Here is a 17,869-nt window from a genome sequence, read left to right on the forward strand (position 1 = left end):
ATGAAAAAGACCAAAGAGGTGAAAAAAGAGTACAGACACAAACTGGATTATTGGTAATAGTGTGCAAGCTTTTGAGATAAAATGATTGATTATACATTATGGGTCTAATCATACTATGTACATAATGGTAATAAAATGCAAAGCTACGTTCATAGCATTTGTAGCCTACCGGTTGGATAATGCCAGCTGAATTTATGTAAATTCCAGCAGCCATATTTGAGCTTTAGATATTTGATGTTATTCTTAAAATTCTTAATGTCCATTTGGTTATAATTCAATCTGTAAAACTCTATGTTATAACCATTGTTATTTTCACTGATTAATGGTTGATTTTAAAGTTAAGGCATTCCATTTTCTTGTCTGTATTTTTAAATTTTAAATAAACATCAATCAATAGCAATTGTCTATTTTAAGTTATTTCTCCCAAAAGCTTATGTTTAAGATTCATTAAAAATAACTAGCAAATTTGAATTTATTGTAAACATGTGCTGCTATTCATCACAGAGTCCTAAGCTGAAAGAAAATTCAAGATATCATTTCACTCTTTTTCTGAGTTTCTGCAAGTTTTTAACCTAAAAACTACCTTGAAAAAAATGATATCTATTTTATTTTGAAAGTTCTCTTAGAAAGTAGATCATATCAAAGTTTCAGTTTTCGATAGACGTAATTCCAGTAGACTGTAATTAAAATACATCTTTTGTTCTTGAAGGTTTTATCTTTTTTTCAAAACAGAAAAATTTCTGCTCTACACTTTCATCTTCGCAACGACCTGTGAATTAGGCACTTTCTTGCTCCTGATATATTATGTAGATAGTTATGGGATACATTATAGCTTTTATTCACTGTGATGTGTGGTCAAGTTAAGTTTGAAATATCACATTTTGTGCTAATGTGCATCAAGTTTCCCAGATCTCTGTAAATCTTGGTGCAGTTTCATTTCTGTGATCGTGTATGAGACTTTGATGTTGCTGTCTTTTGCACCACATTGAGGACCTGTTTATTGGGACTGTATGTAAAATGTCAAGAGACAGAGAATCTTAGTGATGGAGAAGATCTAGGAGCCTGTTTGGGCCTAACCCCCACTCTAAACAGGCACTTTTGTTGACCTCCTTCCTCTTCTTTGTAAAAATTCAAATCTGACCTATCACTTCCTTAAATTTTTATCACTTGCTTAAAATTCTATAATGCTTCGCACCTATCTGTAGAACCAAGTCCCTGCCCCTTAGCTTGACATGTAACACCTCACACAGTGTGCCACTGTCCCTTTCTGATGTTCTGCATTGCCAGGGGAAGGGGTATATTCCAAGGGAAACAGTTTAGTTTTGGAACCAGGAAGACTTGGGTTGAGATCCTGGCTTCATTCATCACTCCTGGCTCTGTGAACTTGTACAGATATATTTAACATGTCTGAGCCTACCTTTCCTCCTCTGTAATAGAAGAATGGAAATTCTTATCTCACAAAGTTTTAGTGAGTATTAAATGGAAAAGGTGTGTGTTGTGCCCACCAGAGAGCTTAAATTCAACTAAACATGCAGATTCACAACCCTACCACAGGCCACATTTCTTGCCAGCAGGGGCACCTCAGGAGTTCCTCTCAGCAGAGATCCTGCAGCAGTTCAAGCACATGACAGCTCATACTCTCATATGGAGACTCTTGTCTCCCATGTGACATGATTCCAGGTACAAAGCGCAAGAGCCACATCAGGCAGGTGCAGGCGCTACCCTGAGAAGCCTCACGCCCTAAGCAGCCAGTATCACTCGTAACAATTCTTTGGCATAGTTTCTGCAGTTCCTCACAAAGGACTGCATGCAGGAAAGTCCAAAGCATGGCATCCTCATCAGACATTTACAGCTCATTCATACTTCCTCCCAGTCCAGATGCAATTTACCATCAGGGATCATTTTACCATAAGCAATGTTGTCTAGCAATGTAAATGATGCCTACTATCTACTAGGTTTCTAGGGTAACAGAGCTAGGTGGTCAAACCAAAGGTTAGATTTTCAAGCATCAAGGGAAAAAAGTTTGTTAACCCTTTCATCTCAGAATGCGACAGACCCAGGCAGGGGCCCTGCAAATTAAAGATATCAAAATATGCTTGTTCATTCCTTTAACAAGTATTTAAGAGCTTATACTATGAGTCACGCACTGTGCCAGACACTACAAATGCAGTGGTAAGTTAAATGGATATGGTGCCATTTTCATGTTGTTTCCTCCACCTGTGGTGCCCTGAATTCCGTCCATTGCCTAGAGAACTCCTATTTATCTTTCAAAGGTCAGCTCAAGTGTTACCTCTTGTCTGAAGTCCATGTATATACTCTACTCTCCTAGCACTTTGTATATATTGCCCTGAATTCATGGGTTAGTTTTGCGAATCCACAGATCCCCTAAGTAATATACCGAATTTGTGTGCGTGTGGGAATGTATATTTGAAGAAAGGGGCTATAAAACTTTCATCAAATTTTCAAAATGTTCTGAGCTGTCCCCTCCCCTTCTACCCCACAAAAATTTAGAACCACTACTCTGTCATGAGTGTTTATTATATTATGATCTTATTATTTGTTTATAGGTCGGTATCTCCTACTAGAACATGAGTACCTTGAGAGAAGAGACTGTATGCATTAATGTTTTGTGTCAGCAGAATGCCTGATTCATAGTAGACTTTTAGAAAATGTATGTTGAAAGAATTGCTTCTTAATATTTTTAACATGTTCAGCAGCTTGAATAATGCTGGTGGTGCAGCATTTCCTAATTTGAAAGGGAAAGTTCTTCCTTATACTAAGCTAATATCAGCCTTTCTTGTTTTTAGCTCTGTCCTCTGGAGTTATAAATTAAATGTCTTCCATAATGTAATTGCCCTTTTATGAGACTCATAGCTGATTGATGAATCAAAGAAAAGGGCTAATATGGGGAATCATTGAAAAATAATATATGTGAATCTTAAACATTTTAATTTAAAACATGCAAATGTACATTAATTTACTAGCATTTTATGGAATCAATACGTTTTTGTTGAGCATGACTCTACTATTTTGTAGCTTTTCTCACTTAAGCAATCCAAAATTCATCATTTACAATTTCCAGTTTGGATTTCTTTAAAGTGGAATGAAAAGTTAGACACAGGTGAAGCAATCAGTTGCAGAATTCTTCTAGATTTTTACTTTTTCTTCCTCTCCCTAGTTCTATAGTTATATCTCCCACATCGTATTAGTGATTTTTTTTTAAATTGGCTTTCATCTAGTCTGAAATCTTTCGTTTTCAGAGGAATAACAACTCATATTTCCTTGGTTTACATTATATTTAAATTATGTAACTAACATATATAAGTGGCACAAACAGGTCTGTGATGAAACACAGTTGACTCTTTGTAAGCACGTGGCTCAACTGCTTGGAGCAGAGCTGTGCAAGTATTCAGGGTGCTGTAAGCATCCGCAGCGTTCACGGACGTTAGAAAGACCATGAGCGTGTTTCTATTCTCAGTTTTTCTCAGCATAAACTATTTTGAAATTTCCTCGTTTCTTCTCCCCTTAGATTACTGATCTTCTTAATTTAGAGTAGAATGGAGGTAGGCTTTCGTCCTGGTTTAGTCTCAGGTGTCTGTTGTTGCTCGGGGCGGGGGGGGGGGGTGAGGGGGAAGAAACCATTAACAAAAACTGGTAGCAAATATAAGGGACGACTTAATTATGATGATGTTCTAAGTATAATAAAGAACAGCAGAGTGGAGCTTACTTTCTACCCCCCTGAGTGGCCTGAACTTAATGACTCATTTCCAAGGACTAGAGTATGCAAAGGGAGAAACCTAGCAGATACCATCTTAAGCAAGTGATCAAGGTTAATCAACAATGATAAGTCATATTGATAGGGTATAACCTCTGATATGATGTGATGAGAAGCGCACTTCATCTCTGTGGTATTCTTCCCCCAAACCCATAACCCCAGTCTAACCTTGAGAAAAAATATCAGACAAGCTCAAATTGAAGGATATTTTGCAAAATATCTGACCAGTACTCTTCAAAAATCTCAAGTCCTGAAAAATAAGAAAAGACTAAGAAATTGCTACAGACTAGGGGTGACCAGAGAAACATGATGACTAAATGTAACGTGTTATCATGAATTGGATTCTGGAACAGAAAAAGAGAACGTTACTGGAAAAACTAGGGAAATCTAGATAAAGCCTATAGTTTTGACAAATCTTCCATGGTTAAGTAAGATGTTAACATTAGGGAAGCCTAGGTGGAATGTATATAAGAACTATCTAATTTAAAACATGTACTATTTTTGTAATGTTCCTCTAAACCTAAAATTATTCCAAAGCAGAAAAATTATAAGAATAGTAGTAGGCGAAATCACAAAAGAAAGAGATAGGTGATTTGCATTTTAATGTGAACCAAATTGAAAGGCAATAACTGAAAAAAAGTATTTGTCATAGATGACAGACAAAGGACTAGTATTCTTAATATAGAATATGCTTTTACAAATTAATAAGAACACACTAATACCTCACTGGAACATAATCATTGATCACAATTCACAGAAGAAACACAGTGGTCAATAAATATAAAAGCCAGTTCTATCACACTGTAATTAAGGAATTGCCAGTTAAAGCAGTATTGGAAACATTTTCACCCATACATGAAAAAAATGATAAAATTCAACTTTGAAGAAGGTAAGTGGAAGAATTATAGATTGGTATAGCCTTTTTGGAAAGCAGGTTGCCAGTACAGATATTGGGTGTAAACATATGCATATTATTTGTGCTTGTAATCTCACACATATGAATTTTTTTCCCAAGGAAGTACTTATATATGTACACAAATTTTCTAATAAGAATGTTCCTCACAGGGTTGTTGATAAAGGGAAACTCAAAACCTTTATCAAAACTAAATATCTAACAATGAGGGAATGATCTAAAAAGTTTTGGCATTCCTATGAAATAGAATGGAATCATTAAGAATCATGATATAATAAAATAAAACAATGAAAGCAAGATACAGTTTGTGTGTATTCTCTGATCCCAGACTTTGTATGCATGTATACAACTACCGTGTTTCCCCCAAAATAAAACCTAACCGGCAGATAAGCCATAGCATGATTTTTCAGGATGCTTGTAATATAAAATAAGCCCTAATGCATCTTTTAAGCAAAAATTAATATAAGACCCGGTCTTATTTTTGGGGAAATGCAGTAGGGCTTATTTAATACTACGAGCATCCTGAAAAATCATTGCTAGGGCTTATTTTTGGGGAAACACTGTATGTCTTTTGAAAGAGCAGCAAGGAAATATACCATCATGTACAAAATAGTTACTTGTTCTTGGATGGTAAGGAAAGGATGATTTTGGTTTTCTTTATACCTGTCCACATTTTCAAAATTGTCTATAGTGAAGTTATATTACTTTTGTAATCTGGCGGGAAATAAACACTGTGAGCAATGTGGTTAATGAGCTTCTTTCATCTTTCATACTGATTGCATTAAGAAAATGCTACATTTCCATTTTGTTCTGTAAAAAACAGTTTTTCCCGTCTTGCCACCAGGAAGCTTCTCAGGGTGCTCCCATTGCCGAGTGAGAACTGGGGAGCTCTAGTTGGAGAATGGTGTTGTCATCCGGACCCCTTTGCTAATAAGCCACTTCATCCGCAAGTGAATGACTGTTTTATCGGAGACTCTTTCTTCTTGGTGAATCTAAGAAGTGATTTGTGGCAACCAAGACCTGAACTAGCCCCAGCGAAGATGCCCTGTCTTTCTTCTGACACCCATTTTAAGTTGGTAAAGTATCTTTTCAAAATAAATTCTAATTTAGAGATTGGCTTAGAAACTGGTTTCTCCAAACTTGTCTTAATTCAGGTCATGTTACACAGACTGCTCTAAAGACTGAAATCCATTATTTTCAATTGCCTCTATTCTCCAGTTCTGCTCTGTTGATATAGCAAGAGCATGTGGCCTCAAAGCAAAACAGCCGACAAGGGGTGAAGGAAGAAGGGGAAGAGGACTTCTTCATGCACAGAATTCGGAATGTTACCATTTTACAAATCAAATGCCCTACTTTCTTGTTTTTAGTACAATATTCCAAGATCAATGTACATTTTTATCCTCTTAGTCTGAATTAAGTATTCTCTTGCTCCAGGATAGTCACTACACAGTTAGGCCTAGGTATTTTCCTGTATCTGCCCAGAGTCTAGACTTCGGTTCATGTCATAAAAGCAGATGCCATCAAAGAAAAAGAGGAACTGGAGGAGCCTAAGCCTGGAAATGAAGCTGGTGCTGTAGGCTCTACGTTGTTGGCTGACAACGTGAGGGCAGGTGGCTCTTGCTATAAAAGTTGCTTCAGAGAAAAGGCAATTTCCTCTCACTGGAGAGAACAAGGGGTTTACCTTATTTTAAAAGAAAATCAATGGTATTGAGTTGGCCCTTGTGAGAAATCATTCGCCTGATGGCAAGTCAATACAGATATAATTTAAAACTATATCTGTAAAGAAAATTGTTGCCAGAGAATTTTCAATTTAACATCTGATTATGGGTAGGAACAAAAGTAACGCATGTTAAATTTCATTTAGAACTCATGTAATTTTTGTAATGAGAACTGAGCCACTTCAGGAAATATGCAGCAGTTGGTTAGCTCTTAGACTATAAGTTAGTTTATAGAATTATTTTCTATTTTGAGGGAGATTAAGGAAGTTCATCAAGTATCAAGGTTATATTGTTATCATAATTATTTATGTGCCTCATCTCTCACCATAAACACAAATCCCTTTACCTAAATATGGTTCATTTTAAATTATAGTGCTTTAGCCTTCTATAATTTTAAAAGATAAATGGTAAGAATTTAATATAAACCTGATATAATTATGTTTAATATGGTTATATTAAAATTATATTTTAATCTAAATTTGTATACTAATACTATAGTGTATTAACTTTCATTGTTATGATTAAACAATACATTTTAAAAAATATTTGGAGGGTGTAAGTGGAAGAGGTGTTATGGGAACAGAGTCCCAGAGAGCAGTTTCCAGGCTCTCAGCCTCATGTGGAAAGGTGCTGGCTTGGTTATTAAGTGGCCGTCCGCTATGGCTGGGTGACCATCAGCTGTTACCTGTTAGCCATATGCCTCTGATATAACTGCTGTGGCTATGCTAGGAGGTGGGTTGGTTGGTTGGTTGGCAGAGAAGCGGATGGCGCATCGTGGCTAGCAAGTGTGATTAGCAAGCATGGATGGCGGATTCTGGATCTTGTGGATCCTACTTCCTGTGTCTCCCCTGGCAGCCAGCAAGACTGGGGTACAGGAAGACCCCCTGTTGAGGTACTGGCGGATTTTTGCTTTTGTGTCTCGACCAGCCACCAGCGAGACTATAGTGGTATGACTCCCCTATCCATGGCTCCGTTGTTGTTCCTTTTTGGCCTCACCATATCCTGCGTTCTTGTGTGGGGAGCAGGACCAGAGACCCTGCATGACAGGAGTGGAGAAAGATTAAGAGAAACTATGAGTTTCCCTTTTCAGATAAACTCTGCACTGCAAATCAAAATATATTCTTCATGTTTGTCTTTATCAGTTATAGGGTGCCACTTAAGAATTTCTCTTGTGAACAACTGTCCTGTGTGTTAAAGGAAGACCCTTCATATTCATACACTACAGTTTTTAGTATCAAGAAGACTGGGAAATTACTATCATGACATGCTGCTGTTGACAAGATTGTTTTCAAGTTAGCCTAGATGGAAATTTCACTTCAATTGCTTATTGCAGCAGTTGAAAGAGTATGCCTATGACCAAAATAGTAACATAAATTCAGAGGGACTGCTTAAACAGTTCTCTCAGGGTTCCTGTGGGAACAAGGCTGTTCCGTTCTATTGAAAACCTATTGCTCACATCATCCAGTCTAGTCATCTAGCCAGGTTTTGAAATGTCAAATGGTGACACAGCATCCTAATGGCATCTCTTGGGAAACATTTTTTTTGGGAAGACAATATAAAGGGTCCTTAGAAATTGAAACAACACAAAGGAAAATAAAAACGAGGACAGGAGGCTAATCCACCTCTCTGAGCAGCAGTGCCATCTCTCAGATATATTGATTTAATTAGTTCACAACAATGTCTTTCTTTGATGTTTGCTCTGTAGAGTGCTCACGCTGTTATGCTGTTTCATTGCACAACTTGCTTTATTCTTTCCTTTAAGCATAGCTCGAGGAAAATGCATTACAAAGCAGAGTTTCTCTTTCAACAAAATGAAAAGTGTTATAATATTTTGATTAAAAAGATCTGATTTTAAAAACAGCATAAATAAAGTCCAACACTTATTTTTTTCCTTCAATATCCCCTTTAGCGTCTACAGTATGTTATTTGTGGCAGTAGTATATACCTTTAGTTTTCAAAAGATATCTGCTGAAGATTTCCTGTTTTGCTTTTGTTGTCTCTTGTGCTATATTTCGTGTCTATCAACCTAATAAAAACTTTATATCTTATAATGGAATGGTAAGGATGGATGGCACCTCTACCTTATATAAGATTCATAAAATTATTCTAGACTTAGGAAGTATAGCCACACTTAGGACTTCAAACTACTTTTTAAAGACAACGAAATTGAACTTTGATTATAACTGGTAAGTATAACAACCACCTTTATCGTTTTATTTTCCTTTCCTGGGTACTTAGCAGTAATTTATTGATTTGAGTAATTTGTTTTATTAAGTCCATAAGGATATCTTTTTTTATTTTCTTAGAATAATGTGTTGGCCTTTGTAAACAGTCACAAATGTAAAAAAAATAGAATTATGAACCTCAGGATACCAATTATCTTGATTTATAAACTATGCTTCATCTCTCCTTTTAATTATTATTATTATTTTTGTATGTGTAAAGTGCTTTAAAGCAAATCCCAGACATTATGTCATTTCATCTCTATATGGGTTTTTCTTTTTTACTTAATAACCACAGTGTCATTTTTACACCTGACAAAATTAACAGTTATTACTTGATACTATCCAGGCCATATATAGAATTTACCAACTGTATTAAAAGTATGTTCTACTGTCAGTTTGGTGAATCAAAATCCACACATTTGGTTTGTTGAGGTAATTTGCTTTTTATTGATCAGATTTTAAAATCTTGATTACCTATGTCTTGAGAAGGTAGAATCTTATTTTAAAAACAAACCAACATAAACCACTTTTCCTGCTTCATTGAAAGACAAAGTGAAATATGCTATAAATAAATGAAATGCATAACAGTGTACCTGATGAAAAATTTTATGCTTTGAATAGAAAAATCCCTTCTTCTCAAGCACTGCTACTTCAATACCCTGTATTCGTTTTTGGTAAAGCACTTAGTTTTTGGTAAGGTTTAATGAGGATGATCTGACTTGTACAAAACAGGATCCTTTAAAGTGTCTTTAATACCAAGTTGGAGCCATACAGAGAGATTTTACTCTAAGAAAGCATGAAACTGCCAAAATGTCAAACTTAACAGCTGGTTTCTGAGCATACCTGGTTTCTGAGCTGTCTTTTTCCTGTAACCTTGCTTGGACCTGAAAAAATTGGCACTTGCCTTGGTTTCCATGTCTGTGGCTTTTGACTTTATTAACCTCTAACTAAAGCAAAAAATACATTTTTTTTACATCAAGATTTGATAATAAACACATACATATATAAACACATCTGAAGTAAAAGTTTCTTGAAGTAGTTCTTATCCTATGTTTAAAGCACTGTGATGTTTTCTATTCTATTGTATTTCATTAAAAAGTAATTCAGGCTGTAATCCATTGAATTGACTCCATGAATTGGTTTGGAAAACACTTGGCATAGTGCTCATAAGCATAAGCTTTAGCATCTGAGGAACCTGAATATAAATATCAGCTCTATCAGTTACCAGCAGTGCATCCATGGGACTCATTTTAAATGTGCTTCCTATACAATTTTTCAGGAAATAATTATTTATGTCATGGGAAATATCATTGTACTCCCTTATGCTAGTCTGTTAAGATTTATTCCTTAGATTAATACATATGTTACCCCACATCAGAAAGTCACTGTATGTCCTCACTTAGACCAGCACTATATTCTGAGGTTTCCCAAGAGAGATGACTTTAAGTGGCCAGAATTGCAGAACTTTCTTCTCCCTGCCCACTTTTATATGACCTCTGCCATGTTGCAGTATATCTGGGTGAGAGAAATACTATATGGCTTTAACAAAGTATTACTATGGATTGAAAAGAGCATTCTTTTTTGGATTCTTAATGCACAGTGGCTGTCCAGTAAAAGGCAAACAGTTGGTTCCATTGTTAGAAAGTGTGGGTTTTTTGACCATTTTTTGAATGTTATGTGCCAAAAGTGTATTATAGTTATGTAATGTCCACCTAGCAGTTACCATGTACCTAGGACGGTGCTTTGTAATACTCCTTTCTAAATGCTAATACACAGTTCTATGAGTTAAACACTACTATTAACTCCATTTCACAGATGTGGAAACCAAAACAAGGTAATTAACTTGCCCTAGGTCACAAGTCTAGTAAACAACAGAATTGGGATTTGAACTTAGGAAATCTCGCCCCAGATGCTGGGCTCTTAACTACTGTGCTGTTGCTTATAACAACCTCTTACAACAAACTGCAAATCAGAAAAACAGTTTTTATTGAGGTATAATTGACATATAACATTACATATATTACTTTCAGATGTACAACAAAATGATTCGATATTTGTACATATTGCAAGATGTCTAGTTCACATCTGTCACATTACCTAATTACAAACTTGTTTTTCTTGTGATGAGAACTTTTAAGATTTACTCACTTAGCAACTTTCAAATGTACAATATAGTATAGTTAACTGTGGTTGCCATGCTGTACATTACATCCCCGTGATTTATTTATTTTATAACTGAAAGTTTGTCCCTTTTGACTCCCTTCACCCATTTTTGCACCTCCTCTCCCCCAACCCCACTTCTGGTAAACAGTCTCTGTTCTCTGTATCTCAGAGCATTTTTTGTTTGCTTAATGATGAAGTGAATGCTAGATGTTTTAATACGTATCCCAAATGATGAATTTGAATTTTTGAAGTTTAAGAATGTTTCAGGAATTTGTCCCAGAACACTATTCATCTTTCCCATTACAATGCATGTTTTAAATGGAAAAATAAAATTATATGAATGGGTTAGATATTTTTAACTTCTAATGGATGATTACGAATTATAGATTACTTTTACATACGTTAAACTGGACTAGAAATCAAAATAATATGAGTTCAAGTTCTAATTCTTCTGTTCTCTAGACACATGAGTTAGGGCAACTCACCTACCTTCTCTGCTTTTGTTGCCGACCATCTGCCAATTCCAAATGATTAGAATATTTGGATGCTTTTTAGAAATGTTAGGTGCTTCTTGTTTAAATTATTTGGCAACATTTAGATTATCAAGAAGTGGCTAGGTTTGGAAAAATCAATCTGTTCATTATTCTGTCTTTAGACTTGAAAAAAATTATCTCTGCATGTGAATTATGCATACAAGCTAAATGTATTCCCAGTATTTAGGAGAGGGCAAAATAAAATGTAAAGTTCAATATATACCCTAGAGACTATGTTAAAATTATATATTCCTTTTAAGGAAAGCCGAATGACATTTAAATGACATTTTTGTGTTCTACAGAAACCAAAGGCAAATACCAAAGTAATTTGTAAGCGTTGCAAAGTAATGTTGGGAGAGAACATGTCATCAGGTAAGAATTTGATAATAAAAAATCTAAAATGATTGCCTTTTTGTTAAAAAAAAAAAAGAGATGGAGATTTTATAGGAAATATAGATGAAAGATGATTAATATATGTTGTAGACTTGATACTTTTTAAAATCGAAATCAATTAACATATCATTCAATGTGATAAGAACTTTGTGTATTTTGACCTTTGTAAGTACATAGTATTGAGTTGTGAGCATTAAGACATTGGTTCTTTTTATTTATTTATTTATTTATTTATTTATTTATTTATTTATTTTTAAAATTTATTTGGGTGACAATTGTTAATGAAATTACATAATTTCAGGTGTACAGTTCTGTATTACATCACCTATAAATCCCATTGTGTGTTCACCACATTGGTTCTTTTTTAATATTTCATATCCTGTTTGTAGATTTAAAACAATAGTATAAAGTTTGTACTTGGGTCTGTCTTAAAGAAGATTGGAGATTTTTTTTAATACAACTCCTTGAACAGGAGAGTTGGTTGCCAGAGATAATAAAGAAGTTGTTTTTCTTGGCTGCCCTCTTCCCCAGGGCTGTATTTTGGGGCTGGTAGTGGGAGAAAACCTATTGAAATGGAAGAAAACACATTCTGAGTTTTGTACTCTGTTCCTTGTTCTTTTCCCCAGTAATGTTACTTATATTTTATAGAAAGTCTATGTTATACCACTCCAAAATATAATGCAAATCTTGATAATTAAAATTCATCACTATTTAAAAATAGAGTTTAAAAATATCTAGAGAGCTACAACATGCTGTATTAACTTTGTGGGTGATGAATAATTGTTTTTAATATAATTAGAAGATTTAAATGAAGCTATTATACTTAAGGGAAGGTGGATGGGGTTGTTTATATTTTAAATCATCAAAATCTTGTAAGTAGTTACTTGCTCAGAGTGAACAGAAAAGGAAGAATGAGTAGTAGTAGTAAATGTTACTTTTGGAAAATAAAAGCAAGCCTCTTAAGCAACAACTTAGAAGCCTGTCTAAGTTAAGTAAGGGTGAATTGATTTGTTTTAGATTCTTTTCATTCTTCCCTGAAGCCCAGTCAAAATGTTAATTAAGGAATAAAACAAGATGTACATCCACAGAGACAAAGAGAAATGGAGAGGAGACAACAATGATGTAAACAAGAGGTGTGAGCAAACTTCTTTTGAAACCTGTAAAGCTGACAGATGTGTGGGAACACACTTGTATTTGGGGTGCTGCAGCCTAGGTGTCTTCAGAAGATCATTCAGATGAGAAGTGAGTCCATACTCACTGTCGAACCCCAGAACTGGTCAGAATTTGGAGGCAGCAGATAACAGGGAGGGCAGTCTGAGACAAAGGGCCAGATAGAAGCAGGAGATTAATTCGAAGTTTATACATGGAGCTCTAAGACTCCTGAGTGTTCTCCTCCACTTACAACTTGTTTATTTTCTCAAGGGAGGAGATTAGAGAACCCTTTCTTGGAATAATGGAAGAGTACTAACTAGAGAAAAGACATTGATTTATAATTCAACAAAAATTCAGCTTATATTCAGCCATCCTACGGTCATCAAGCCTTGTACCTACACCCAAAAGCTTCCTCCTTTACCTTACACTTAAATGTGAATGGATTGCTGAGAACCAACAAATAGTTAAGGAAACCTCCAACATGAAAGAGACAAAAGCAAATAAATAATCAAGTAAGCAGAGTAAAAGCACTGAGAAGAAACAAATTATGTATACAATAGAAGAAAATCTTTAAAAAGCATAATAAATGTCCTTGGAGAAATGAAATAATAATGCCTCCATAATTCAGAGAATGTTTAGTTATGAGAAGTAAAGATGTAATGACTTAAAAAGCGAATCAAAGGACTAGAAGATAAAATTAAGGAACTTCTTAACAACGGTTTTGAAAGCTGAAGACAGTGAAGCAATACTTTCATAAATTTCCTGGAAATAGCAAGGTTTCAAAATATAGATCTCAAAGGTATATTTAACTTAGGAATCTACCATAGGGAATTTATCACCAAAACTAGGGATTTAAACTCAAAAGAGAAAATATGCGATTTGGAAAACAAATTATTCAACATAGGAGAGCAAGACAGGGAAGTCTCAGGTGACAGATGTGTGGCAGGCCTAGAGAATAACAGCCTAGATTGGATCCAGAGGAGAGAAGATTGCAGTAAAAATGTTTTCGGTTGTAAGGTGAAACTGATAAAATCTTTTATTTGTTTGACTACATGTAACAGATAATCTTGAGATAAGTCACTTTATCATATGGGAAGAATTAGCTAAAAGTGCTTGGAAAGCTAAATACATGAAAAGAAAGTAGCTCTGCACTGCGGGAAAACAGAAAGTTGAACAAGAAAGGAAACATGATATCATTACAGTCACAGTATATAAACACTAAATATTGAATTAACCAAAAATCTTTATGATTTTATACATAAGTATATTAGGAGGTCAATATGTGAGTGTGTGGGGGGTGATGTAAGAGAGCTATTTTTACATCTACTCTAAAAGTAAATTAGTTGGGCATCATTTCCAAAAATAGTAGCATAAAGAAACTAGACAATTCCATTTTGTAGAAAACAAGTATAAGACTGTACAAGTTCAAAAAATTCTTAAGAAAACAACTGGAAGATCAAAATGAAGCAATGATTTGAGAAGGGTTTAGTTATGAGAAGCTGCTACTGCATTGGGTTAGAATGGCAATTTTTTTACCTTCTTGCACGGGGGCATTGCCATTTTCCCCACCTGAACTTGGACAGGAAAAAATCCACAGGTTTATTGTCTATAGGTGGTAGATTTGGTTTATGACAGACAAAAGAGAAACTAGAAATTAAAGAGAAAAATTTGGGGAGCAAAAGGGCCATGGAAGGGCTGAGATGAAAACTCTTCACACAACCTTGGCTTTCTGCTAAAATATACATGCACACAGGAGATGCCAGAGAGTCCAATAAGAATTGAAAGCTTGGGGAAACATGTGGATTTGCCATGCCTGAGATTGCATTCCTCAGTCCACACACAATATGGGCAACAGAAAGTGGAAGCCTTACTGGCTTGAGGTGTTTGAGCAGAATTTCTCCCCAGATTTGATGACAACTAACCTATGCAGGTATAGTAAATACTCACTAGGGAGCCAGGCTAAACAAAATAAAACTGAGCAGAACCATTAGTGGCTACACACTGTGGAAAGACATTTCACAGTTTGAGTCCAGGCTAGTTCATTGATTACTAAATCTAAACGGACAACCCTTAAGAGAACAAAATAAAACTCAGAATTGCGGCATGTAATATGTCCTTCCATCTAGAAATTATTAGACATGCAAAGAGACAGAAAAGAGCAATTCATTTTCAAGGGAAAAACAGAACTCAATGAATAGGTGCTGAGTAAGCACAAATACTAGATTTAGCAGACAGAGATGTTGAACAGCTATTATAAATATGGCAAAGAATTTTTAAAAACCTCTTGAGTGAACTAATAGCAAATCTCAATAAATTGGAAACTTCAAAGAAAGCACCAATTGATAATTATAGAGCTGAAAAGTATAGTAACTAAAGAAGAATTCACTAGATTAGCTAAACCTCATATTTGAGATGACAGAAGGAAGAAAATCATTGAACTTGAAGATAGATTAGTGAAAAATAACCAATCCAAAAACAGAAAAAAAAGTCTGAAGAAAAATGAACCGAACCTCAGAGATATGTGGGACAATATTGTGTTTCAATTTATGTATAATTGGAGTCTCAGAAAATGAGGAGAAAAAGAAAGGGTCAGGGGAAAAAATACATAGAGAAAAATGGCTGAAATCTTGGCAAATTTGGTGAAAAATATTAACTTTCAAATCCAAAAATTGCAATGAAACTCAAGTAGGATAAACACAAAGAATACATTTCTATGTATGTAGGCACATTTTAGACAAACTGATAAAAACCCAAGGTGAAAATAATCTTGAAAGTAGCAAGAGAAAAAACATCATATATGGGCATTTCATGATACAATTAAACTGACTTATTATAGAAATAATGAAGCCAGAAGACACTAAAATGAAACATTCAAAATCTTGAATGGTTTGGGAGGAACACCTGTCAACTAATAATTCTATATCCAGCAAAACTATCCTTCAAAAATCAAGGCAAAATAAAGATATTTTCGTATGAATAGATGGAAAGAATGCATTATTAGCAAACCTTCTCTGCACACAATGGTAAAGAAAATTCTTCAAGCCAAAGCGGGAGATATCAAATGATAAATGTAATCCACAGAAGGAATGAAGAGCAAGATAAATGGAAAATATGTGGGTAAGTTACCACAAAAGCAAACTCAAAAGAGGTTAGCATAAAAAGTATGATTTTCTAATTCTCTAAAAACATAACCTTTATTTAGATTGATTTGATGAGTAAGAATAGAAATCAAAGGCTATACAAGATGGGAACCTAGTAGGTGACTGTCTGCACAATGAGACGAGCCCCTAAAGGACCATACCCTCACAGTGAATCAGAAGTGGACCAGCCCCGTGTAGTTATAGACAGGTATCAATCCTTTGGGTCTTTAGGGAACTTCAAGTCTTGAACTTGGTTAATCTGCCTTGTGATAGATCTAACACCGTGTGCTTGGCAATATCAAAAGCAAATCACCTCTGAAGGAAAATACTTCATTGTAAAATTCATGTGATTCCCAAAAATAATTTGTCAAGTGCAGTGTTCACCATATAACCAAAGATAAATAAGCAAACAAGTGAACTAGATTTTCACTGACAAGAACTTCCAACAACCCAAACAGCAAAGAATAGAAACAGACTTCTGTTATTGGAATTATCAGATGTAAACTGTAAAACAATTATGCTTACTGTATTTAACAGTACAAAGGACAAGTTTGAATATATTGAAAATTAAAGGAAACTAACAGTAAGCATATTTGGGAAAGATTCACAATAGAATTTCTAAAAAATGTATTATAATTGAAATTTAAAACTTGGTAGTTTAACAGCATACTATGTACAACTTGGAGAAAAGAATTAATGAACAAAAGCTAGGTAAGAAGAACAATCTGTAATCCAGCACAGAGAGACAAGAAGGCAAAAAATATAGAAGAGAGAATAAAAGACACAAAACGCACTGAGAAGATCTAATGCATGTTTAATCAGACTTCTGGAAGGAAAAGAGAAATGGAATGGAGCATAGGCAATATTTGAAGAGATAATTGCTGAGAATTTTACAAAACTGATGAAGAACAACAATTCAGGAAGTCCAGTGAATTCTAATTGAATGAGGCTCAAGTAAGATAAATAAAAAGAAATCTATAGCTAGACATATCAGAGTGATACTGCAGAAAAATAAAAAACAAAGAGAAAAACCTTAAAAGCAACCAAAGAAAAGTGACAGATCTTTGGAACAGCAGTTTTTTAAAGACAATGGAATAAATTGTCAGTGTGCACAAAGGTTAACCTAGGTAGAATTTTATCTCAGGTGAAAATGTCCTGGTATGCAAGAATCAAGACAAAGATAAATATATTTTCTGACCAAAAAAATAAAACCTGAGATAATCCTCCTCTAATGGTTTCTTGTTAGTAAAATAAATTCTACCTGTATATCACTATCAGGTAGAAGAAAATGATCCCAGATAGAAGGTATAAGTTCAAGAAGGATTGGTAAAAAAAGGGTAAGTATATATAGGTGACACTAAATGAATATTAACTGTGTAAAACAATAATAATACCTGTAGGAATAAAATTATGAAATTAAATTGTATTTTAACAGCAGCTGACAAAAAAGAGATGCTTCATAATGTTAAATGGTTCAATTCTGCATCTAATAACATGACTTCAAAATAGCAAAAGGAAAATTGATTAAGGAGAAATAGATAAATTCATCATCGTGAATTCATCTAGATATATAATAATCTGCTAAACTGTCGATTTTATTTTTTTGCCTTTTTCTCTGGGTTATATTGAGCAATTGAGAACATTTTCAGAAAATATTAGGAACAACCTTCCATTTTATTAAAACAATTAAAAATTATTTTGTACAGTATTTCAATGAACACCTAGAATTCTCTTCCCTAAATGTATAATTGTTTAACCCAGCCATCTTCAGTTTTTAGATATTTAATTTGTTTTCAGTATTTTTCTATTAATATTTTTATGAGCATCTTTAGATAAATTTCTGCAGATATCTATAAG

At 34.5% G+C, this 17,869-nt stretch overlaps 1 protein-coding gene across 2 annotated transcripts in view; it reads left to right on the forward strand.

Annotated features, from left to right (window-relative positions):
- UBE3D (ubiquitin protein ligase E3D) overlaps positions 1-17,869 on the forward strand; it is a 131,440-nt gene that overhangs the window by 15,765 nt on the left and 97,806 nt on the right. For both annotated transcript variants that reach the window (XM_081044371.1, XM_081044372.1), the window contains exons 4-5: positions 5,533-5,764; positions 11,630-11,699. In XM_081044371.1, the coding sequence (XP_080900497.1) occupies positions 5,533-5,764; positions 11,630-11,699 (302 nt within the window). The remainder of the gene's footprint in view (positions 1-5,532; positions 5,765-11,629; positions 11,700-17,869) is intronic.

The sequence above is a fragment of the Rhinolophus hipposideros genome (assembly GCF_964194185.1).
Source record: "Rhinolophus hipposideros genome assembly, chromosome: 3".
Lineage (NCBI taxonomy): Eukaryota > Metazoa > Chordata > Mammalia > Chiroptera > Rhinolophidae > Rhinolophus > Rhinolophus hipposideros.